Source organism: Carassius auratus, unplaced genomic scaffold (assembly GCF_003368295.1).
Source record: "Carassius auratus strain Wakin unplaced genomic scaffold, ASM336829v1 scaf_tig00216863, whole genome shotgun sequence".
NCBI classification, from domain to species: Eukaryota; Metazoa; Chordata; class Actinopteri; order Cypriniformes; family Cyprinidae; genus Carassius; species Carassius auratus.
Window position 1 is genome coordinate 2,319 of NW_020528774.1, and position 24,752 is coordinate 27,070.

Genomic DNA, 24,752 nt, shown 5'->3' on the forward strand with positions numbered 1-24,752 from the left:
AAAGAATACACATCACACCTCTGTTTATAAATTTGCACTGGCTTCCAATAGCTGCTCGCCATAAAATTTCAAGGCATTGATGTTTGGCCTCTTATGAAACAAAAAAATATTTGCAGTATATTGGAAAATATCATGTAATATATTAGGCATTATATTCTTATATATATTTATTTTTCCAATATATTGCAATATATTGAAAGTGGCAATCATTGTATATTTTGCAATATATTATAAAATATATGTATCATCAATATATTATTAAATGTATTCAAATATAATAAAATGTTAGAAAATAAAAAGGCAAAATAATATATTACAATATATCACAATATATTTTAAGAAAATATATGGTAAATATATTTTCCTTTCATAAGGTGCTACAAAACTACCACTGGCTCTAGACCCCTTTACCTAAATTTGTTAATTCACAACTTATTGTGCCTCTAGAAGCTTGCGTTCTGCAAGTGAAACGTCGCTTGATTGTTCATCCCAAAGAAGCACAAAGTCACTTTTACGGACTTTTAAATGAAATCGTCCCTTCTGGTGGAATGAAACTCCCCAACTCAATCCGGGCAGCAGAGTCCTTAGCCATCTTCAAAAATAAAATCATCTTAAAATTAATTTATGCTATTAATAATTCTATTCTTTACAAAATGAAATAAAAATAAATCAAATAAAAAATCTAACTACCTTTCTAATCTTTGTATTCTATCTGTTTTCTTTTAATGTGTATAATCAGTGATGCGCGGGTAAATGTATTAATAACCCACACCCGACCGACGTTTTCAACTAACCCGCTGTGACGTCTGTGTATTAGGAAAACACAAGGAGAGGGTAGATCCAATAGCAAGTAATCATTTTAATAACAAAAAGGGTAATACAAAATAAACAGTTTTGGGAGACAACAAAACAAAACAAACAAAAGAGGAAACCGATTAAAACGGAACGTAAAACTCGGAGGAACGAGAAGGCAGGGGGTAAGTCTCGGGAGACGAGAACATATCACACAAAGGGTAAGGACTCCATACAAACAACAGGGAAGGACAGCTATTTGTAAGGAGACTAACAACAATAGATTGTCTGCACTGTGCGATAACTGGAGTGCAATTACTGTGAAGACAGGACCAGACTAGAGGAATTATGGTGAAGTGCCTAAGGAGAAGTGAGCTCACTAGGGAACACCCAGGAAAACAGAGACTGACAGCGTGACACCCGCCCGCAACTCGGACCGCAAAAAAATAAAAATAAAATATTGTACCCGACCTGCTTCCTGACCCGCATTTTTAAAAAGCATTAAATGCTCATCGTATGGTCATTGGGCCATAGGAACGTAGGCAAAACTAACCAGGCAAAAAAAAAACCACTTAATTTATTAATTTCACTTAAAAAACGTCAGTAAACTCATAATTTGTACTAAAATAGTCTAGTCTGGCTATGTCTATTTGTATGTTTCTGCAAGGCAGACATATGGCTCGGGTTTGTTCATTTTCATTTAAAAGAAGACATTTCAAGCTTTCTGTAATATATAACTATATTTCTCAAATCTTTATTTCACATGCAATGCAAGTGATCGTGCCGGCGCCTTATTACATTGTCTGCTAGGCTATATATTTGCTCTTATTTATTAAATACGGGCAACTGATTGATAAAACATTGATCAAAATTAAGATACAATTTATAAAAAAACGAAAATCTTTTAAAAAGAGTTTTTCTATAAAACAAAACTTAATGAAGTCATCAAAAACAGCGATGTTGCTCCCCGTGCAGTCTTCTTTGCCGCCTCCATCTCTACATGCAGACTGAGCCTGTTGCATCATCTTCATGCCAGTTATTCGGCCAATAAAGTGTAGGACTATGTATTTCAAAAATGACCGACCCGACCGACCGCGACCCAAATAGCATTACAAATATTTTTGAATGACTCGTGACCGCAGGCACCCGCTCATTTTGGATCAACCCGCGCATCACTAGTATATATATATATATAGCTTGCTCTATTCTTTTTCTATTCTATCTGTTTTCTTTTTATTTATTATATTATGTAAAAGTCCCATGCTACGTGTACTGTCCATTACGAAAAATAACCATGGTTTATTATAGTAAAACTGTAGTAACCCATGGTTTTTTTGGCGTATTGACTGCCATTTGTAAAACCACAGATTTACTACAAATACCATGGTTAAACTATAGTTAATATAGTAAAACCATGGTTAATTTGTGGTTACCATGGTTTAACTACAGTAACCATGGTTTTTTGGTTTTATCTGTAGTAAAACCATGGTTAATTTTCGTAAGGGCATGTTAACCTATCTGAGACTTGTTATAGCACATATATCATTGCTCTTTTGTTGTTTTTGAAAGCTTCCATTGTTCTCATTTGTAAGTCGCATTCGATAAAAGCGTCTGCTAAATAACTAAATGTAAGTGTAAATTTCTGAGTAAAACTTAATAATTAATATTGATTTATAAATGCAACTTAAGCAACACAAAATATAGGCTTAAAGATATAATAGCATCATTGTTCTCACATAAGGTAATTCACTTTAAAATTAGTCCTTTAAAGTCAGTACCAAGATAATGCTAAATATTTATGTATATATGTATAGTTTAAGCTTTAAATATACATATATACATTGTATGTTTTTCACCGAACTGTTGTATCTCAGTTGTTTCTCACTGGAGGTTATTTAAACTCACAACAGAGACACTGAACTCTCAAAATAAACTCCAAATCCAGCATAGAGGGGTTCAGCGAATGTGCTGGTGAATGTGTGTAAGTGTGTGAGTGTGTGTGTGTCAGAGACGCTGTAGAAGGACAGAACACCATTGGACCAGTCCAGATACACTCCTACTCTGTTAGAGAACGAAGGAGCTGATATGTCTGTGTTCTTCTTCTTGTGTAATGCAGTGAATCTGTTATTAATACAGTCCAGCCTCCAGGATTTTTCATTGAATCCAAGCCAGCAGTCATCTCCGTCCCCTTTTCTGCTGATTCCTTTATAAGTCACTGATATATTAAGCCCAAGCCCGCTCCATTCAACCTCCCAGTAACAGCGTCCAGACAGACTCTCTCTACACAGAACCTGACGACACACATCAAATCTCTCTGGATGATCAGGATACGGCTCCTTCTCTTTCACACCTGTCACCTTCCTGTTCCTCTCAGACAGAGCGAGATGAGGGTTTGCTGTGTTTAAATCCAGTGTGAGATCACATCCATCTACAGAAGAAGAGAGGATAAAACATTTATAACCGAAGTCATTCCATCAGTAGTGGTCCAAATTTATGAAGTTGGTTGCTTGACCATTTTTATTTTACCATTATTATTATTATTATTATTATTTTATTTCAATTGGTATTGCAAAACCAGTATTTTATTTTTTACTTACTTAGTTTAACCACAGCAGTTGTTTTTTGTGTCATGGTCCAAAACAAATTTTGGTTATACAGACCTTCACAGAAACCTCAATATATTGACCTATTCAAGGCTCTTTTATCTAGGCATGTTGTAATAAAAATAAGTAAAATAATACATATTATTTTAGTTTTTTGTTTTTAAATATTCAATTGAGATTATGTTAATAATGACCGAACCGAACTTGAATAATTTGAAGAATTTTACTTCTGTTTCTTCTATTCGACCAACTTTACAATTTTTGGACCACTTGATGGACTGATGGACTGACCCAACACAACACAACAATAATAATAATAATTAAGTGTTTGTGTGTGTGTGTGTGTGTGTGTGTGTGTGTGTGTGTGAGAGAGAGAGAGAGAGAGAGAGAGAAAGAGAGAGAGACCTACATTTCTGTGGTCCTGCTCTAATCCTGAACTCTCCTCCATGATCCAAACTAAAAATAATAATATACGTCAGATTTTATAGATTTAAAATCAGAAGAGGACATTACATTGAAAATTAAACATTTTACACATTCAGGAATAGTTTTTTTTTTTTTAAATCGTAAACCGAAAAAAAAAAATAGCAAACCATTTTAAATTGCAAACATGAAAAGTCTGGAGTGGGTTTATAAAGTACAAAGTTTATGAGTTGCTTCTTCTAATGAAGAACCTTTGAGATGGGAACACTTCCCTTAACACCCAAATGTACTTGTTACATTTTAACAAGAATGGCATCTACACTAATATTAGTCTGTTTTATTCTTATTCTGAGGTCAGTCCGAATCCAGTCCAGTTGCAGTATCAGGAGCTCAAGCATAATTTATACTTATTTAGACTGATCTCTGAATCTGTATGTTGAATCTTTTTTTCTTCTATTTTTGACTTTAAAAACATGTAAAAACACACATAACAGGATGATTGTTAGTGTTGAACATACTTGAGTTTCTCCAGTCTGTAGTTTGGATCAGAAAGCAGCTTGACAAATGATTGTCCTGGGTGATTGTAGCTCAGATCCAGCTCTCTCAGGTGTGAGGGGTTTGAACTCAGAGCTGAAGCCAGAAAACAACAGCCTTCCTCTGTCACCATACAGCCAGATAATCTAAACATGGAAACACAAACACTAATCATCACATCATCTGGCACATCAAAACTGATAAAATACAAGACCACAACATTTACGTTTTTTTTTTTGTTTGTTTTTTTTTTTACCTAAATGGGAAAGGGGAGATTCAGCAAGGGAATACATTCTGTATTCTGGATAAGGAATGTCATTGTTTTAATTCCCTTAATTTTGCTATCCTTTAATTAAAATCTATTAATTAATCTGTCTAATAATATAATAATTATGGCTACCATTTAGATTTACATTTATGCATTTAGCAGATATCGCCAAGCTCTGATTGTCATGAATCCTGTCCATGGACTTCTGTTCACTCACCACCAGAGGTCCCCCGCTCTTCACATAGACTCTCACACTACACATCACCCTGGACTCCAATTCCCATACTTCATTGCACTAATCACAAACTCACCTGAAACTAATCACACACAGCTGCTACCAATAACACACAGTATATAAACCAGTCTCACACCGCCATTCAGGGCTGAGTATTGTATGTGTATATCGCTACTTGCAGTGGTGGACAGTAACGGAGTAGCTTTACTTCGTTACTGTACTTAAGTACATTTTCAAGTATCTGTACTATACTAAAGTAGTTTTATTTTGAGTAACTTTTACTTCACTACATTACAAAGCATAAGATCGTACTTTTTACTTCACTACATTTCATAAAACATATCGTTACTCCCTATAATATATCACGTGCTTCGACAGGCAGAAGCGGTGTCTGATTCATCATGAATGAACTGAGTCTTTTCAAAATAAACTTTAAAATCGGATCGCAAATCGCATCAAACGATTTGTTTACGAATTCGAATGATCCGATTGCAGCTGTTCTGGAGTCGACCACTCACTGATTCAAATGAACCGTTTAGTGTGAGTCTACAGAAGTAAGAAACCGTGAGATCTTGTGAGCGCGTGCGTCTGATGTTGCTAAAAGTAAGTTATTAATGTCGAAATTTAGGATTAATTATTGTAACTGAAAATCATATTCAGGTCAAAATTGTCAGTTGTTTGGGTACTAAATCCGCTGTAAAGAGTGATCTGTTTAAGCCCACTGAAATGCTCGAGTGCAGACGATGCAATCAGCGTCTTTTTGTTTAAGGTAAAAAAAAAAAAAACTAACACAGATTAAATAAAATAACTTGTGCATGTTCAAATGCACCCCGTTTGGCCAGGGGTGTTTTTACACCACAGACAAGATTCGAGAAGGAAAAAATCATTATGAAAATATAATTATATTTTCCCTAAAATGTTCTTCCTAACTTCAGGCCTTATTATCATGTCATATATAACTGTGATGTTCTGTAAAACAACAAACTTTAAAATACTTTGTTCTTACTGGTGAAGATCAGATGGTCATCTCTGACTCCAAAAAATCCCAGGTATTTTGAGCACTAGGATTATTAAAAAATATATGTTCTAATATAAAATTACATTAAGTAGCCTATAAAAAATTGCAAACATCTATCTTTCAGTACTTTTTTACTTAAGTACATAAAAAAATTGAGTACTTTTGTACTTTCACTTGAGTAAAATTTAAAAAGGAGTACTTTTACTTTTACTGGAGTAATATTTTACTATACATATCTGTACTTTTACTCAAGTACTTGATTTGTGTACTTCTTCCACCACTGGCTACTTGCGATAACTATGTTACGGTGCCTGCATTAAGTTTCTCAGCCTTAGCCTAGTCTTGTTTTGTCCGTTTCTTCGTCTTCTGATTATTGCCTATGTTCTTTGGATTACCTCTCTCATCTTGCCCTGTTCAGATCCTGTTTGCCCCTGCCTGGACCTTTTGTTTTGTACCTGGATTATCTCTCTAGTCTCACCCTGTTGGATTATGTTTGTCATTGACTGACCCTCCCTTGTTTACCAGAAAGATTGTTCTAAACCTACACAAAGTTCTTTCTTCCAGTGAACACAAACTAATTTACTTTGAAGAATGTGGAGAATCTAAACAGCTGCTGGTCCTCAAATTCCATAGTAAAGAAGAAATATTATCAGAGTCTTTGGTGACCAGAAACTGTTCAGTTATGAACATTGTTTAAAGTATTTTCTATGTTTCAACAGAAGAAAGAAATTATTACAGGTTTGAGACAACTTGTGGGTGTATAAATGATGACAGAATTTTATTTTTGGGTGAACTATCTCTTTAAGTACACCATAAGCAACTGAAACGCTTCTCTGCAAACTGCACGTTCATCATTAGTTGGACAGACTCATTGATAACTTTGCCATCCAGCCCTACATCGGGAGATGTGTTCAAAGGGAAGACTGGGCAGATGTGAGCCACACAGGTTTTACTGCATGCTGTGTTCCATGTGAATGAGCCTTAACAGCACATTTTGGGGCTGGTTGTATAAACTGTTTAGAGTAGTCTTATAAAGTTATTCGTCTAATTTTTTTCTTCAAGTCTGGAAACAACTGTTTGTATTCAGTTATGAAAAGGTAGATTGCTCTTACTTGTATTGGAAAAGTAAGACTGATTACCCCTTGGCAACTGCTAGTAGGTCAAACTAGTTCTTAAGACACAGTCTTAACATGGTGGTTAAGTTCATGCAACTGACCCCTAGAGACTCCATCGGTATGGAAACAAAGATGACAAAATGCAATCATGCGCAAATTAACTTATCTTATACTTCTTATGAAATTTATTTTCCAACCTGCAAATTCCTTGGCATTTGTAAAATAAGGGAGAAATGACGTTCATATCGATTTGACGATTTTAAGGGACAGGTGGCAACTGTAGCACCTGCTGGCAGGAGATCAAGTGCACAATGCAGGAGTTGACTAACACACATAATATAATAGACCGGAGAACAGGCAAACCAACAAATTGTATATATAAGCAATAACCAGAAACTTAATACAAATGCAGATGAGGGACTAATGACTTAATAAAACACAGGTGAACTGAATGACAATGACCAAAACCAATGAACTGCCTCTCACACTCTCCACTTCAGATATTTACTCCACTCTGTGTAAGGAATGCATGGAATGAAGCTGACCTCACGGAGTTCCTGGCCATGTGCTTAAATCCTGTGCAGAGCAGCTGGTTGAAATCTTCACAGAAATGTTCAATCTCTCCCTGGCCCAAACAACTGTCCCCACTTCTTTCAAAACATCCAACATCGTGCCAGTACCGAAGCACTCCACTGCCTTGTTCCTTAATGACTTCCGTCCTGTCGCACTCACCCCCATCATTGCCAAGTACTTTGAGAGGCTGGTTGCATCCCACTTAAAATCCTTTCTTCCTGCTACAGTAGACCCATTCCAATTTGCCTATCACCACAATTGGTTAACAGAGGACGCCATCTCTACAGCACATCACTCTGCTCTTACCCACCTGGACAGTAAAAATATGCATGTGAGATTGCTGTTCATTGATTTCAGTTCTGCATTTAACACTGTAATCCCCTCCAAGTTGATCTCCAAGCTCAGCCAGCATGGAATCAGCACATGCGTCTGCAACTGGATTCTAGATTTTCTTACTTACAGACCTCAGTCTGTTAAGTTAAATGTCCTCTCTCCTCCATCATCACCCTGTGTGCCACAGGGCTGCTTACTGACCCCTCTTCTGTTCTCCATATCTACCCATTACTGTGTTGCTGTTTATGGCTCCAACACCATAATCAAATTTGCAGATGACACCACAGTGGTAGATCTGATCAAGGATGATGATGAGCCAGCCTACAGGGATGAAGTGCAGCACCTGGCTGTGTGGCATGCCACCAACAACCTGGAACTAAACATTGTGGACTTTAGGTGGACTAGGAGACATGCACACACACCCATCTACATCAAGGGAGCTGTAGTGGAGCATGTCGAGTTTCAAGTTCCTTGGCATCCACATATCTGATGACCTCACCTGGTCCCTAAACACCTCCACCCTAGTCATAAAGGTGCAGCAGTGCCTTTACTTCTTACAGAGCCTTAAGAAAGTCCCAGTATCCTTTTTGAATTCTACCGCTGTACTATTAAGAGCATACTCACAAACTGCATCTCAGTGTGGTACAGCAATTGCTCCGCATCTGACACCAAAGCATTCCAGTGGGTGGTGAAAACTGCTCAACGGATCATGGGCACCAAGTTAACTTCCACTGAGAACATTTAATAACAAGCACTGCCTGGGCAGGGCAAGGAACATCAACAAGAATGCCTCTCATACTAACCATGGGCTTTTCACACTCATTCCATCTGGCAGGTGTTACAGGAGCCTACGCACTAGTAGGTTCATGAAGAGCTTCTTCCCCGACGCTGTGACTCTTCTGAACACCACACCACCAACCTAACCTGCACCTGATTTCTTGCTGCACTGGTCACAGTTCTTTACACATATGTATTTGCACTACTCATAGTTTGCACAGACTGCACATTGTTCAAGCTATTACACTGTAACTGTCTAACATTGCTACCATACAAAGCACAGTAAACTATTTCTATAAAAATATTATTGCACTACTGATATTTTGCATAGAATACATTAACAATACTATTTTACACTCAAGCAACTGTATTTATTACCACTATCTTCTATTTATATTCTGTACATGCTCTACTTAATATTGTATATAGCAACTCTACTGTACATTATGTAAATCATAGCTTCACTTACTCTAGACTAATATGTATGTACAACACTATATTCTTGCACTTCTGGTTAGATGCTAACTGCATTTCATTAGCTGTGTACTTGTGACAATAAAGTTGAATCTAATCTAATCTAAAAACAGGTGGGAGAACAGGGAAGCAGAAAAACAAGGTCTACAAACGTGAAAGCAGAACTTTTTATGCACAGATCACTGACTAGAGGCAAAGTTCAGTCACTCTGGGTTCAATATCTTACATTGCTGATGGAGCAGATCTCAGTAACAGTTTGTTCATCTCCACTCCTCATTACTTTGACAATTTCAATCAGTAAGTGAATAAATAATTTTCATGACACATAAATGGTTACCACATAATAGAAATGTTAAGGTCATTATTTTCATTAAAACCATATTTAAAGTCAAATGAACCCATATTTTCACTAGACGATCTAGTCCTTGATACAACAGAACTTCACTGCAACAAAAATGATCCACTGTGCATTGAACAGTTGTAATGCTGTATTGTAACCAGAAAGTACTTTGACTTTCTGCTTAATATCTATTTTTCTTACTTCAGTATTTCGAGGTGACAGTTTGGACTCTTCAGTCCATCAGAGAGTAGCTTCACTCCTGAATCCTGCAGGTCATTGTAACTCAGATCTAACTCTCTCAGTGAGGAGTTTGATGATTGTAGAGATGAAGACAAACTTTCACAGCACTGATCAGTGAGATTGCAGCCAGAAAGTCTGTAACACAGGATTAAATTTATGAAACTGACTGACAGTCAGCTGAATAATGTTAGTTTGATCAACACACAAGAATGACAGTCATTGTTTTTGTAAATAATATGCAATAAAATGCAATAGTTGATTATTCAAGTTCTGATCATTTATCTACTCAATTAAATACAGTATGTCCTTTGCTACATTCACACTACTCGTGTTTTTTGGATTCATGACTTAGATTTGAATTTACTTAATTGGGGTGCTCACATGATTACAAATAATTATTACTGGTTTACTATTTAATTTTAAGGGACTCATCTTTGATAATTTCAGTCTGATCTCAATAGACTGTTCAGCAGAATAGTGAGAAACTATAGTGAAAACTGCCTGTTTGATTGTAAAGGTCAGTGAAATGGCAGACTTTTTGTCATAATTTCAAGTTTTCTTAACAGTTTTTGACTAAACCTCTGCACTGGGCTTGTGACCGTCTGAGTCTGAGAAGTTGCACACATTGTTTGGAGGGAGTCAGAAGGGACTAAACACATTAAAGACTTTTATTCTCTTCAATCAGCTTCTGATTTCACTTTAAATTGTGTTACTGCGTCTCAACAGAACAAACACATTCAGAGTTTCACTCAGTGATTACTCACAGAGCCTTTCTGCAGTTCATCACAGCTGGTATCAGCCTCCTTCTCCCCTCATCTGATGTGTTGTATTTCTTCAGATCAAACTCATCCAGCATCTCCTCTGATATCTGAAGCATGTATGCAATTGTTGAGCAATGACTAGGAGAGATCTGATTCACTGATTGATTCTCTGATTTCACAAAGTCCTGAATCTCTCTGTAGAGAGTCTGATCCTTCAATTCCAGCAGACAAAGGAACAGATTGATGCATCTGTCAGCTGAGAGATGATCATCACCCTTGATTTTTTCTTTAATGTACTGTGTGATTATCTTGATGGTCTCTGAGCTGTTCACTGTCTGTGTTAGTAGATCCTTTAAGAGTCTTTGACTGGGCTTCAGTGAGATGCCCAGCAGGAACCGCAGGAAAAGATCCAGGTGTCCATTTTCACTCTGTAAAGATTTATCAACTGCTTCTTTTAGTAAATCATACAGATAGATACTCCACCTATAACCTTCATTCATAAACAACTTCAGTGATTCTTTATTCTTGGGTTCATAGGAGTAAAACAGATGTAAAGCAGCGAGAAACTCCTGAAAGCTCAGATGAATGAAGCTGTAGACTTTCCTCTGATGAATCACAGATTCCTGCTTAAAGATCTCAGTGCAAATCCCAGAATACACTGAGGCGTCAGTGATGTCTATGCTGCTCTCAGTCAGGTCCTCCTTATAGAACATCACATTGCCCTTCATCAGCTGTTTGAAAGCCACTTCAGCAAGTTTCATAATCACTTCTCTGTTGGACTTCAGGAGATTTTTGGGGCTTTTTTCATCATACTTCTGACTCTTCATGTTGATCTGAGTCAGCAGGAAGTGGATATACATTTCAGTCAGAGTTTGAGGGATTTCTGCACTGTCATCTTCTTCCAGGAGCTTCTGAAGCACAGTGGATGAGATCCAGCAGAAGACGGGGATGTGGCACATGATGTGGAGGCTTCTTGATTTTCTGATGTGTGAGATGATACTACTGGCTTGATGTTCATCACTGATTCTCTTCCTGAAATATTCTTCCTTCTGAGGGTCACTGAATCCCTGAATTTCTGTCACACGGTTGATGTATTTGGAGGGGATCTGATTGGCTGCTGCTGGTCTGGAGGTGATCCAGATGAGAGCAGAGGGAAGCAGCTCTCCTCTGATGAGGTTTGACATTAACAAACCCACTGATGAAAACTCATTCACATCACTAACTTTCTGAGCGTCTGAAAACATCAGTGTGATTCTGCTTTCATCCAGACCATCAAAAATGAACACAACGTTACACTCCTCATAAATATGTGAGTCCAGATCTTGAAGTTCAGGATGAAAGTCCAGCAGAAGTCTGTGAAGACTGTACTGATGATCTCGGATCAAGTTCAGCTCTCGAAATGGAAGCACAAACATGAAATCTAAATCCTGATTGGCGTTTCCCTCGGCCCAGTCCAGAATAAACTTTTGCACAGATATGGTTTTTCCAATTCCAGCGATGCCTTTAGTAAGAACAGTCTTGATTGGGTTTTTGTCATATTTAGGTTGATGTAAGGGTTTAAAGATGTCATTGCAGTAGACTGGAGTGTCTTGTGTTCTGGCTGTTTTCTCCATCTGTAAAACCTCATGTTCTTCATTCACTCCTTCTCTCTCTCCCTCTATGATGTACAGCTCTGTGTAGATCCTGTTCAGGAGGGTTTGATTCTCTTCTAGTCTGATTCCCTCAAATAAGCTTTCATACGTGTGCTTCATACTGGTTTTGTGCTGCTCTTTGACTCTCTGTCTGATGAGCATCTGAAAGTCAGAGTCAGTGCAGGTCAGACGGGGCATTACTGATCTGATCACATCTTCTCTCTTCACTCTGCAGAAACAGAGATGAACAGAAACACAGTGAAAAAGCAAGAGAGAAAAGCAGGAAAGAAAATCATAAAAATTCTATAGCACACAAAACTCTAAGCTCTAATTTGACACAACACTACATTCACAAAAAAAAAAAAAACACACACACACACAAAAAATCAATTTGGTAGTCGACATCACGCATATTTACTGTTTTTGCTGTACATATTTTTTTAAATGAAGCTTACAACTAAAATTTATTTAAATAATTTGCAGCCTTTATTAATGAAAAATATTGCACCATATACTTGTTTTAGATGATCATGAACAGATGTTTTGTTGTTTTATCTCAGATTTTTAATATTGTAAAGCTGAAAGTGGATTATTGATTTTCTCACATCACAGATGTGTCAGGGGTCACTGCTCCATCACTGAGATCAGGAGGATTGCTCATGGATCTTTCACTCTTCATAGACACACAGCTGGATTCTGGAGATTCTGCTTTATGTAAGTGAACATCCTCCTCATCCTCTCTCTTCTCACAGAGACTCATTTTAAAGACAGTGCTGTAGAAATAGACAATAAAATATATGAATGAATTGACTTCTTTAGACAAAATAATAAAAAATCTGAATTCTTATACCATGCTTTCACGTCTAATTTACCTATATTGAAACCAAGTGTACTTTTCTGACACCTTCTTTTATTTTTCTTGTAAATACATTCAAACTCTGAATCACTAAGCTTTGGATGAATTCACCCATCATAAGCTGTTCAACTCAACTCCAAATTCAATAGATTCAGAAACAGAACCTAGAATCAGTCTGAGTGTCTGAATCCATGTATGACTTGATCATGAGATTCAGTCAGTTCAGCTGCTACTGTACATTTCATTTCTAATGAATCCCTCTTTACATTTCAACCAAATACTACTGTATAACATTTGGTAACACTTTCTATTAAGCCCGTATTTATAATACATTTTAAGGGCATTCTTAAGGCATTATGATGAATGCATAATGCATTATAAAACACTTTACAATATGTTGTATCATCTCATGAATATTTATAAGAACAGTTTTTATAGATTTATAACAGTTTTTACAGATTTATAACAAAAGTAACATGTTGCGTCCACTTTGTATATATTATAAGTCCCATATCTTGACATTTTTCTGATGCTACTTTACTTAAAGCGGTCAAAGACCACTTATAAGTAGTAATAATAATAAAATGATCTCAAACAGCCATAAGATCAGATATCAGATCAGATGAATGTGTAATATATGACATATTAGGTTTGAACTATTTTTATTGGAATATCAGTTTGATTACTTTGATGGTACCTTTAAAGAGCTGTTGATAAGTAACTCTGCAACTACATATCAACTAAAGGTCATCAGAGTATTAGTTTGTGTGCTCCTGTAAATATATGCTAACACTTTATTTTGATGGTCAACCAACAAATCAACTGAATATAAATGTATTTGCTGCCATACTAGATTCGACCATTTTTGAGCATACTGATACTCTAATGAGTTACTTGGCATGTAGTTGCAAAATTGCTTATAGTCGATTGATTAAAGGGCCAATCTAAATAAAATGTAACCATATAAAACATTGGATTTTTTCCGTTGTTGGAGTATTAAGCTCATAACAATTAATTAACATTATGTCCACAGGAAACACTCAAATAACACTCAACATCTAACCGCTCACAAGCTGTAGTAAGATACTGTGCAGATCTTAAACAATGTCAAGATATGATACAGTCCATTACTGAAAATGAAGTAGATTTAATATGGTGTTCATTGTGTTATAAATAATCATACTCATAAACTAACAAACCACAAATACATAGGTATTATGTATCATAATTGTTGTTATGATTATTCATTAGTTGAGATATTAACATATAACATATAACATAGTTAACATATTTTAAGGTTATTTATAATGCATTATGTATTTATTATAATGCCTTATGAATGCCCTTATAATGTATTATAAATACGGGCTTAATAGAAAGTGTTACCTGAAATTTTAATTAGGCCTATTTCTGTCTGTCGTATTGAAAGTTCTTTTACAATACAACAGAATATAACAAGTATCTACAAATACAGACTCATATTGACTTACTAATACATGATAATGAATCTAAAAGTGTTTGTTCAAACCTACCTCTGTCTCAACAATGAAGATCCTCAAACACAAACTTCATTCAGTTCATAAATCCCCTCAGTATCTAGACAGAAGCATTAAACCAAACTTTTCTCAAACGGTTTCACATTATTCACAAACAGCTTTTCTTTCCTGGTGTTCTCCATGTTGTTACCTTACACAAAATGGAGCCTGTATAAATAAATTTACTTTTGACTTTACCTGTAAAACAGGAAGACAGTGTTGGGTGTGTAAAACACCTGCACAGGTGAATCAATGTTCAGAATTTCTGAATGTCCACATCTAATCCAAATACAAACACAAACATAGCTGTGAAAAGAAAAAAATTGTATGCAGGACCAAATACACATTATCCCTAATGATCACACAAAGGGTTAATGATCAGAGTGACAAAACAGGAAGTTCTCACAGATCTTTTAACCAGATGTACACTGCATTACCCTTTGCCGATTAAAGCAACGTCACATGAGCAGTGAAATAACTGAAACTTGAATATTAAAGGAATGTACTGGGTTCAATACAGCATGAGCTCTATTGACAGTATCTGTGTCCAGCTGTCGATTATCCCCGAGAATAATACTGACCCATCATGTAAAACACCAAAAGCCTGTTTGTAGTACTGTGTGTTCAAATAGCACATGAACACAAATACGTCATTATATGTCAACAAATTCTGCAGTAAAATGATATGATGTGAATAAAATCACAATGCAAATGATCCTCAGGAGTTGAATTATGACGTCTGGAAGAATCAAACATTTTGAACTAAGTTTTTTCAGATGTATTTTTTTATATAGTAGCTTATATACAGTATATATGTATATTTCAGAAGTTTGATAAATAAATGTGTGTAGCATCTCCCCTCACATTCTCTGGTTTGAAATTAATTTAAAATATCTTATATTTAGATGGAATATGGTCAGTTATTTTGTAACTTCTGCTGCTCTGTCAATGAAATTAGCTCCAAGATGAGCCAAAATAGATGCGTGTCTTTGAGCAAACACATGACTGCAGTGATTGGTTCGTGAATCAGTGTGGTTGAACGAGTCGGTTGAATGAGACATCCAATGTAGAAAATACTACTGCACTGTGTTTTATATTATATTATATTATATTATATTATATTATATATTGCATAGAACAGGTGTCACCAGACTGAGATATTTTGAGCACATCGGAACAGTGAATAATTTTCAACTTATTCAAAGTTACTCCAGTAGGTGGCAGGAACTTTGTGTTAATGAGCCAATCAACAGGTAAGAAATATCGTCCTATAATGCAAATGACCCATATATATATATTAATGGGGTTATGTATGTGTCACCATAAACTGTAAAAAAAACAGTTTATCATGCACAGTAAAAGTTTTGCCCAATAGAAATGTTATTTTAAAAAATGCACAGTGTGATTGTACTAGTAATTAATTAAAAACAAAATAATTTGTGCAGTTTATAAATTAACATTTATTATATTATATTATATTGTATTATATTTTTTATATTATAACATTTATTAAAATTATATTAATTACACATAGATAGCATATAATGTGACAACTTGACATTTATAACATTTCAAATTCAACCATTCATCATAGTTCAAAGTTCTTATTAAAAAAAAGAAAAAAAAAAGAAGGATTTTCTGATTATAAATCATGGAAGCTACACAATAAAAATTCATTTTTAGAGCACAGAAGACGTGCCCTAACTGAAGATTCACCCATATAGGTTATAATGTCTATAAATGTTTAATTTCCAACTGTCCTACTAATCATCAGCACTCCACATGTTTACAAAGGATGACAAAAAACCCTTTTCACTTGCACTGATGAGAAGAATACTGGCGCCAGGCCTCAGATCCAGCCCTTCACCTCCCACCCATTCTCCATGACCTCTAATTATGTCATGTGAAAAGAGCTGTGTCCTATTGAAAACCTCGCTTAATCAAACCCCATTAATTCCGCTCGCTTCCCGTATTATCCCCTTCGAGGAACGCGTCATCCCCATCAGCCTCTTAACTTCAGCCTGCGCCATGTGGAGGGAGCAAAATAATAGATTATGCAATTAATTGAGTCGTTGGAGGCTTGATTGTTGATTGGCTTGTGGAATATGTTTTCAGTCAGTTCATGAGGAGGCATTTTTAAAAGATGATCTTGAGGAAAAACTTTACGCATTCATACAATTTTGAAAGTTTCAGGCCTGGATGACATGTCGCCCTGGCAGTTTTTAGCTTTAGTCAAACACAACTTTATTTATTAAAGCATCTAACCTACTAAAAAAACCCTGTGAACTGAACGTGAGATAATAAAACGGATTTTAGACACAACAGACTGACCCACATTCAAAGCATGAGAGTGGAGAAACAGCATATTCCCCCTCAGCCTGGCGAACAAAGCTTTTCGCGGTGGATGAACTGCTGCTTTCCCATGATTCCTTTGTGCCAGTCCAGCCGAACGCATGCCTAGCCACAACCCAGCCGCCCTGTCTGCCAAGATGTGCAGCGGTCAGTGGCTGCTCGCTCTCTAATCCTCACGCTGAACTCATCCTGGCCTGCGGGAAACAGCTCTAATTGGGGGATTTTCTCCATCATTAACCTTGATGAGCAGCCTTCCCACCCTTGATCACTGCTAGGTTCAGCCACAGTACTAATATGTTTTTTGTAGAACCTTAATATATGGTGTTGCCATCATTAACTAAACTCTTCTGAGTGTTATGTGGTTGCTAGGTTGTTCAAGTTTTTTTGTAGAAATACAGTATATGGTTCTTGGTTGTTCTTGGTGTTTACCAATTTTTGCATTATTTGATAAATAAGTGACTAATTACGCTAATTTACTTTTTACGTTACATTTTCTCATATGGGCTGGTCTTGGCTATTTGTTTTTTTTTTAACGAAAAAAATCCAAAGGTTATAATTTTGGGAACTGTAAACTGTGCCTTTTTGCACCAAAGTGAAGTTAATAAGCATAAGGTTGAAGGAATAAGGTTGAAGGCACTTCACTCCTGATTTCTCTCAACACGGGAAATGGAAAGTTAAAGTATCTTGCATTATGTATTTGAAAAGAAACGCAGATGTTTTGTTTGTGAATTTAAAAGTAATGCATTACTTTACTATTTACTTGGAAAAGTAATCTGATTACATAAAATTGTGTAGTTTGTAATGCGTTACCACCAAACATTGGTTCATATGGATAGCAAATGTTTTTGGAGTGCTTTATATCAAGTTAGGTGTGGCTGGGTGGTTGTTTACTTCCCCTCAGCTTGTGTCACACCCCTTTGCATTTTTCCCAGCACATGATTTTTGGGGCCCAGATGGCCCCCGTAGTGTCCCATCTGTCCGAGAGCATTGCTCACACATCATGAATACAGTCGAGCACCAGGCACTCTGAACATGTGCCTGAAACAGCAGCGTCAGGAGGCAATTAGGGAACAGCGGCCCCCGAGGCCAATGCCCCCTCCAGGGGCCCAGTCTGATTGACTGGAACCTCATCTTCCTAACAGGCTGGCTCGGCGCCAGGGTCAGGGGGAAACAGAGACAAGGAGGGGGTTAGGAAATCGACAGTCTTTCCTATAGTTCAACCACAACCTTCCCAGTAATGGACGAGTCGACAAGCAGATCACTGAGAAACTAGATTCGTTTATTTTTCAGGAACGTTTGTGGACATTCATTTCTCTGCTTGATTCAAAGGTAACTGTAAAAACGGTCTAGGACACATTATAAACATGAGAACCACATTTGTACGTTTGAACAAAAAACATCATTCACTCATTTTAAATTACTCATGATTGTCATATTGCTGTCTAAGTTTGGCTTTGCAATTATTCAAACTGTGTAAGTCATCTAAACATAGATTCAGACTGTAAACTAACATTGGCCCAAAGGGCATCATGAAAGAAATGTGGGAAGTAACATTAAATAAAAAACAACTGGCTCATACAGTTTAATCAACTGTATATTATTATAACATCTACAAACTCTTCATCCCTGACATCCTTATACAGCTAATCTTAAAACATTATTAGTAAGCATAGTTTGTTCAAATGAATAATTCAGTGAATCTGAAAGTTTAATACCTTTCCTGACAGGACTCAAAATGTCTAACTTTGTTAGTCAAACACACCTACACATGATTTATTGCTACAAAAACCCTGGCAACACGAACTGAGTGAGTTTCCTTTTAAAAATAAGCAGCGAATCCCACTTGTGTGTTTGTGGGACATGACAGTGGTCGTTTGAAGCCAGGTCTGTTTTTGAAGGTTTATTGTTCTGTGAGTCATCATAAAATGGGACTTAAAGCACAATGATGGTGTTTTTTTCTTTAAAAACCTTCTGATTTGTTTGGAGTCTTAAAGTGACAGTCTCTGACAGTCTTTCCCTATAAAAAGCTGAAACAAAAGATCAGACCTTGATCAAGTATCCCAAACAAAGGGGAGTCATTAAGGGTGATGGTTTTCCCCTTCTGCTCTTCTGCACGTACAGGAGATGGGTCTGCCAATAAACATTTGCCTCCTAATGAACACTGAAGCATACAAACGTTCCCCCCAAAACCAATCATTTCTGTCCCTTGTCCTTGCCTTTGTGATCAAACAGAGGGGTTTTGATCAAATCAGCTGCCTGTTTAAGAGGTCTTCTCTAACCACTGACCATATTTATCTTTTGTTTCAACCCAAAACATCTAGACCAGTCATTCAGGGGGAAGTGTGAATTTGCAGACAGAGGTCATGTCATGCAAAACACACCCAGTAACTCTGGTTTTAGAAATCCCTCCAACACCAATTAAACTTGTAAGGATAGTAAAGAAATAAACAGTGCCAGTGTGTGCCCTACAAATAAAATATATGGAACAGAATGTTTTTCCTCATCCAAACTCATCAGTGGCTTGGAAGTTGTTTTTTTGTTGTTGTTGTTTGTTTGTTTTTACATCCAGTTGCAAAAAAAATAAATAAATGGCACACAATTCATTTAGCGCCTACATTTTGCTGGCCCAACTTTTTCTGACCTGGAGAATAAGATAACCATCCAATACAAGAAACATGATTCTTGAGTAACCTTCAGTGCCAATTAGTAACCAAGAAATATGAAGGCCCGAAGCTAAAGAGGAGATGTACCCTGTCTTAGCACATGGGTGGCCAGGTTTTATCCATGGACTGGATGTGTTCCTTAGCTTTCATCCTCAGTGCGGTAATGCTTGAACTGCGCTGATCTACGTCCTCCAGAGGGTATCTGTCGGTGAAGGGTGGAGGGCTTGGTATGGAGGTGGCGCCATGGGCTGCATGCTTTGGGCCATGGATTGGGCTGGGCTAAGGAAACCATGATTGCATAGCCCGCTTGTAGTCCCTTGTGTAGGACCCATGAACCCTGGGATGCTGTGCACTGGAGTGGAACTGGAGAGAGGGGAGGGCAGCCAAGGATCAAGGGGCAGCGAGTTGTTCATGTGGCCCATGGTGGGGTGCATTGGCGGGCGGTTGAAGGAGAGCATGGGGGAGTCATGAAGCTTCAATAGTGCTGGCGTCTATTTTTCTCCTGTCGCCTCCATTTGGCTCTGCGATTCTGGAACCAAACCTGGGCGAACACATACACCTCACAATTAATCAATCTTTTATGGCAATCCAAAGTCAATAAGATAGTGGTTTTCACATAAAGCATCTGTGCTATCAACTACTTGTTTTCCCAAACTTAACTGGGAAACATCCAAAGTTGGATTTAATGTCATGGATTGATGTTTAGAAACGCTACGGAAAGGACCAGTTGAGATCAGCATGAACTCTGGTTAGTGCTGCTCTGGTCTTGTTCGATGAGCTGCTTTGAATATAGTGGCCTTGCAATAAGCTGGCTCTTGTTTAAGGTGATCAATGAATGTGGCCTTGCTGGTTAAGAAGTTTAAGCAAGTTGTTGAGCAACCAGGTGAGGAGAAACCAGACTCCCAGCATCTCATGATAGGGACCAGTTTACCCATCCCGAAAAGAGAGTGGGTTTATCAACACGGTATGATCTTCTCTGAACTGACTTTTAATTTCACAAAGAGATTGAAACACACCTGTACTCGAACTTCAGGGAGGTTGATTTCATGGCCAGTCCTCTCGGCTGTAAACATCAGGGTAGTGGGACTTCTCGAAGGCTCGCTCAAGCTCGTGGAGCTGGTACGTAGTGAAGGTTGTGCGGTTGCGGCGGTGCTTTTTCTTGGGTTGCTCCGCATCGGCTGAATCTGGAGACCTTGCTGTCACTTTCAATGGACTTCCGTAGATCGTCCTAACTCCGTCCACTTATTGGAGAATATGTAGAATCTAAAGCCACGGGTGGACATGAAGAACAAAAGACATAACTTGAGAGTCATGTTAGACAGACTTTACATGAGTTTCAATAGAACTAAACATATTGCAGTACACTCCAACTGGAGCAACCAAGGGGTTTTAGAGTCATATTCAAGGAAACAAACTTTTTTTGGAATTGAAGCTAGCAACTTCGTTGCGTTACCCAGACCTGATTCTCCGACCACTAACACCATCACTAACCATTTCATCATTGAAGTTTAAAATAAGAAATGAAATATAATGATCTTGTTGCTTACGAATGGTAAAATACGGACTGCATGTAATAATTACTGATTGGTGGTTTCAAACGAGATTCTAATCGCCATATACTCCTGGCAAAATCTCTTGTAATCACAGGCCTTGGATAAAGATTTTAATGTCACTGATGTAGGCAGGGCTTTCCTGAGGGTTTCCCATCCCATAATCCAAGCAGAAACATATGTAGCCTGTTAATTCCCCTGATAGTTTCCTCATAAACCAGGCCCTAATCTACCTAAGGGCTTCGGTTGATTCTAACCCATGTCCTCAACATAAGGTTATGTTTCTAGGAAAAGCTTTACCTGGATAAACTGGAGAGACCTACTGGCAGTTGTCAAGCTAATTCAGTTAATTCCAATAAAATTCTGGTCATCGGGGCAAGTGGATTTGTGCAATGCACTCACAAGATGAGTTGATATACTCTTTAAGTTGTTGCTGTCCAATTGTAAACGAGCTCAGAACACATGCTAACTGCACAAGTAAACATTAACAATAGCTTCAATGTTATGTACATGCTAGACAGATAACTGTTAACATTAAATTGGCGATAGTATCGTGAAGCCCAACTACTAGAGCATGTTCCACATTTTCAGTGCTGAAAATCAACAGAAATCTACAAAAAATATTTAAAAATGTTAAATGTTTTACACATCGATAATAGCACTACACTTTTATTGGTTAGCTTTTTTAATTTAGTAATAAATGCTACAGGTTGTACTAATAACTGAATGCTGCAGGTTAAGTCCCAGATAAGATCAACCAATGAACTGGACTGTGAAGTGAACCCTTATCATTACTGTGTCCTTGTAGACACTTCACTGCAGATTTAAGCTTCCTGCGGTGACTGTCCTTGCAATCAGCACACAGTAAGTTCACACTTTGGGAGAAGTGTATGCTAATGAACACAGACTTTCTGATTATCTGAATACAGTTCTCCATAGTGGAAATAAAATGCAAAATATCTCAATTTAGGTTTGTTAGAATGGCTAACACAGTAAACAATGCAAGAAAACACCTCACTTTGGCGACATTAGAAGTAAAGGCTTTAATGATCAGACAGGAACAAGCTAACACACAATAAACTGAACTCACACATTCAAGAGTCAATGCTGGTTCAAGGATCAGCACAACGCCTGTCATATTCAAGACATCCCTATATAAATGCTCAGACAGCTTGCTTCAAATGAGGACAATCGATCTCAAAGGCTCAAACCATTCAAAAGGATCTTGTCCCGTTTGAGTCAGAATAACAGAATGACTTGTCTCTTGTCATGGCTCTGGGTCATGCAAGACATTCTCTCATCACAGGACTAAGAAGCATAATGGATAATAAGCCCAATGGGGGGAAAAAAATAGCGCAGAATGGAAAAATGATTATGTCGGCATGCACAGTTGTGCAATCTTGTTTAAGATTGGAACAGATTACTGGAATTCCTCAAGGGGATGTGTCCCACTGCCAAATTATTTTCAGGTTTGAAAGGACCTTGAAAAGACATGAGAATGTGATCGCTCTATATATTTAGACATACTTTAGCCTGGCATATCACCTCTGCCAAAACATATCCCATAAACCAAGATCTTTTTATAATTGCAACACTTTCTCAGATAAAAAAAAAAAAAAATCAAGTCAAAATCAAAGTCTGAGACGTCAACCATTTCTCAAGATTCTTCCAAGACCAAATGATCTGAGCTATAATCCTAATGCATGTTAAACAGTCTTCTACATTTTCACTAAGGATTGTTAGGTGAAACACTGAGGCAACGTTGATGTCAACACCACAATGTAAAGAACAACTTCTTAGCAAAACAATCATCCTCTTTAGGAGTGTCCATCTTTCTGCAATCCATAGTTTTATTTGAAACTACTGATGGCATTTTAACAGAATGTATCTAGGTAACTGTGCCATTGGTTTTGTAAGTTATGTAAAGTAGGCGTCAGACTTTCGTTTAGGTCTCTTAAGGTGACGCTCGATGCTAATGCCCTGGCGAGCTGCCATTGTTACCTTAAAATTGACAGGAGGGCTCAGCATAAGAACTTGGCCTGTGTCTGTCTCTGGGTTTTAGTAACAGTGTGTCTTAATGTCCTAAATAACCATCATATGAGGCTAGTTCAGGAGTAATTGCTAGAAACACTTGATATTTGACCTATGAAGAACTCACTGTGAAATGCAGGTTGCTTCGAACCATCCCTGAGGGGTGGCAGGTGCCCGTAGGGTTGTACCCGCTGTTCCCGCTTCCCTAGATCTCCAAGACTTTCATCTCCAACTTTGTGTGCTACATCATTGCCTCCAGGGTTGAGCAAAGGGTCCTGGTCCTTGCTGAAGCCCAGGATGACATCTATGCTGTGGACACGAGTGCCCACCGCTACGCCCCCTGCTTTGACCATCTCGTGGAAGTTACTGGGCGAAAGACAGTTGTCATCCACCATGTTCATAGTGTCCAGTGACAAATGCATTCGAATGCTGGGATGGAGCCGTACAAGGGAGAAATCCACGTGATCTGATGGAGGATTCCAAAACGGACAGGTTTTACCTGGTTGGAATCAACAAAGAGAGACTAAAATCAACAAGTGCATTAAATAATGTTTTAGAAGCCAAGTTCTTCATATTTCAGGTAAAAAAAAATCATCCCCAACTAATATACATAATTAATAAATACTCAAGCATATAGTGACACAATCTTTGTAAATACAATAAATCTTTGACATAAAAACAGACTAAAAGTCAGTGTACTAAAAAACTTCAGAACGATTTCTCAATTAGCATGAGCTTATTAGTGTCCTAATAAGGTCTCATGCATTAATACTTATAGTTTAATAAGCTAAGTAAGATCAAATAAGCTCTACTACTTACACTTTCTTTTTATCAACTTTTACAGATGATGTAAAAAAGTTAAAAAGGCAAATACATGCACAATTAGTATCACAGCATATAACTACACACAATATAATGTCTGCATTGTTAATGTTTCTCAGAAAGCCATAGGATCTTGGCATATGACAGACATTAACATTAACATTTATACATTTATAATATACTGATAATCTGACGAATGTGTAATACATACATAATTCAGATTTAAATAACATCTAAACCCCCAAAACATTGAAATAATGTAGATTGTTAAATATGAAAGTAAACGTAAATATTTATAAACAAATTATGTTCATTTTTGATTTATGTATTACCATGTATATTATTAAACATAAAATATTATATTACCATATTATTTATTGAATGTTTTTATTATATCTATATGTATGTTTATAATTGCATATATAAATATTATAGCAATTATATATTTTATCATGTACATTATCAAAACACAAGAATGACATATAATTGAAGAGTGCTTTGGGAGAAAGTTTCCTCAGCACAGATTGACCACAGCATGGGACATACCTCTGACACGAGATGCTCCGTGCTCTTTCTGTCTCCGGTCTGACCCGCATCCACCTGTTTCCCCCAGCAACAAGCGGGTGATGAGCACGCCTCCGTCTGCTACTGTACGCCCCGAATGACCTCGACTGCTCTCACTTTAAGCATGAAAACATACACCAATGCACAGAAGGTTCTCTCCTGGATTCTGCTGACAGATAGCTGGTGTGTGTGTCTCTTCAGAAGGGAAATAACAGCAGAGGATTACACAGGAGCTCATTCATCGGGACTCTTCCCCCTTAAG

The 24,752-nt window shown here is 37.3% G+C and overlaps 1 protein-coding gene and 1 pseudogene across 1 annotated transcript; both read right to left on the reverse strand.

The window, feature by feature from the left end:
• Positions 1–2,693: 2,693 nt before the first annotated feature.
• LOC113099101 (NACHT, LRR and PYD domains-containing protein 3-like) lies at positions 2,694–12,881 on the reverse strand. The gene is made up of 6 exons (XM_026264179.1): positions 12,723–12,881; positions 10,490–12,346; positions 9,687–9,860; positions 4,337–4,498; positions 3,805–3,851; positions 2,694–3,220 (listed from the first exon to the last, which is right to left on the reverse strand). The coding sequence occupies exons 1-6, from the start codon at positions 12,875–12,877 to the stop codon at positions 2,694–2,696; spliced, it is 2,922 nt and encodes a 973-aa protein (XP_026119964.1). The 5' UTR covers positions 12,878–12,881.
• Positions 12,882–19,615: 6,734 nt separating this feature from the next.
• Positions 19,616–24,531, reverse strand: LOC113099100 (retinal homeobox protein Rx1-like; annotated as a pseudogene).
• Between the last annotated feature and the right edge of the window lie 221 nt (positions 24,532–24,752).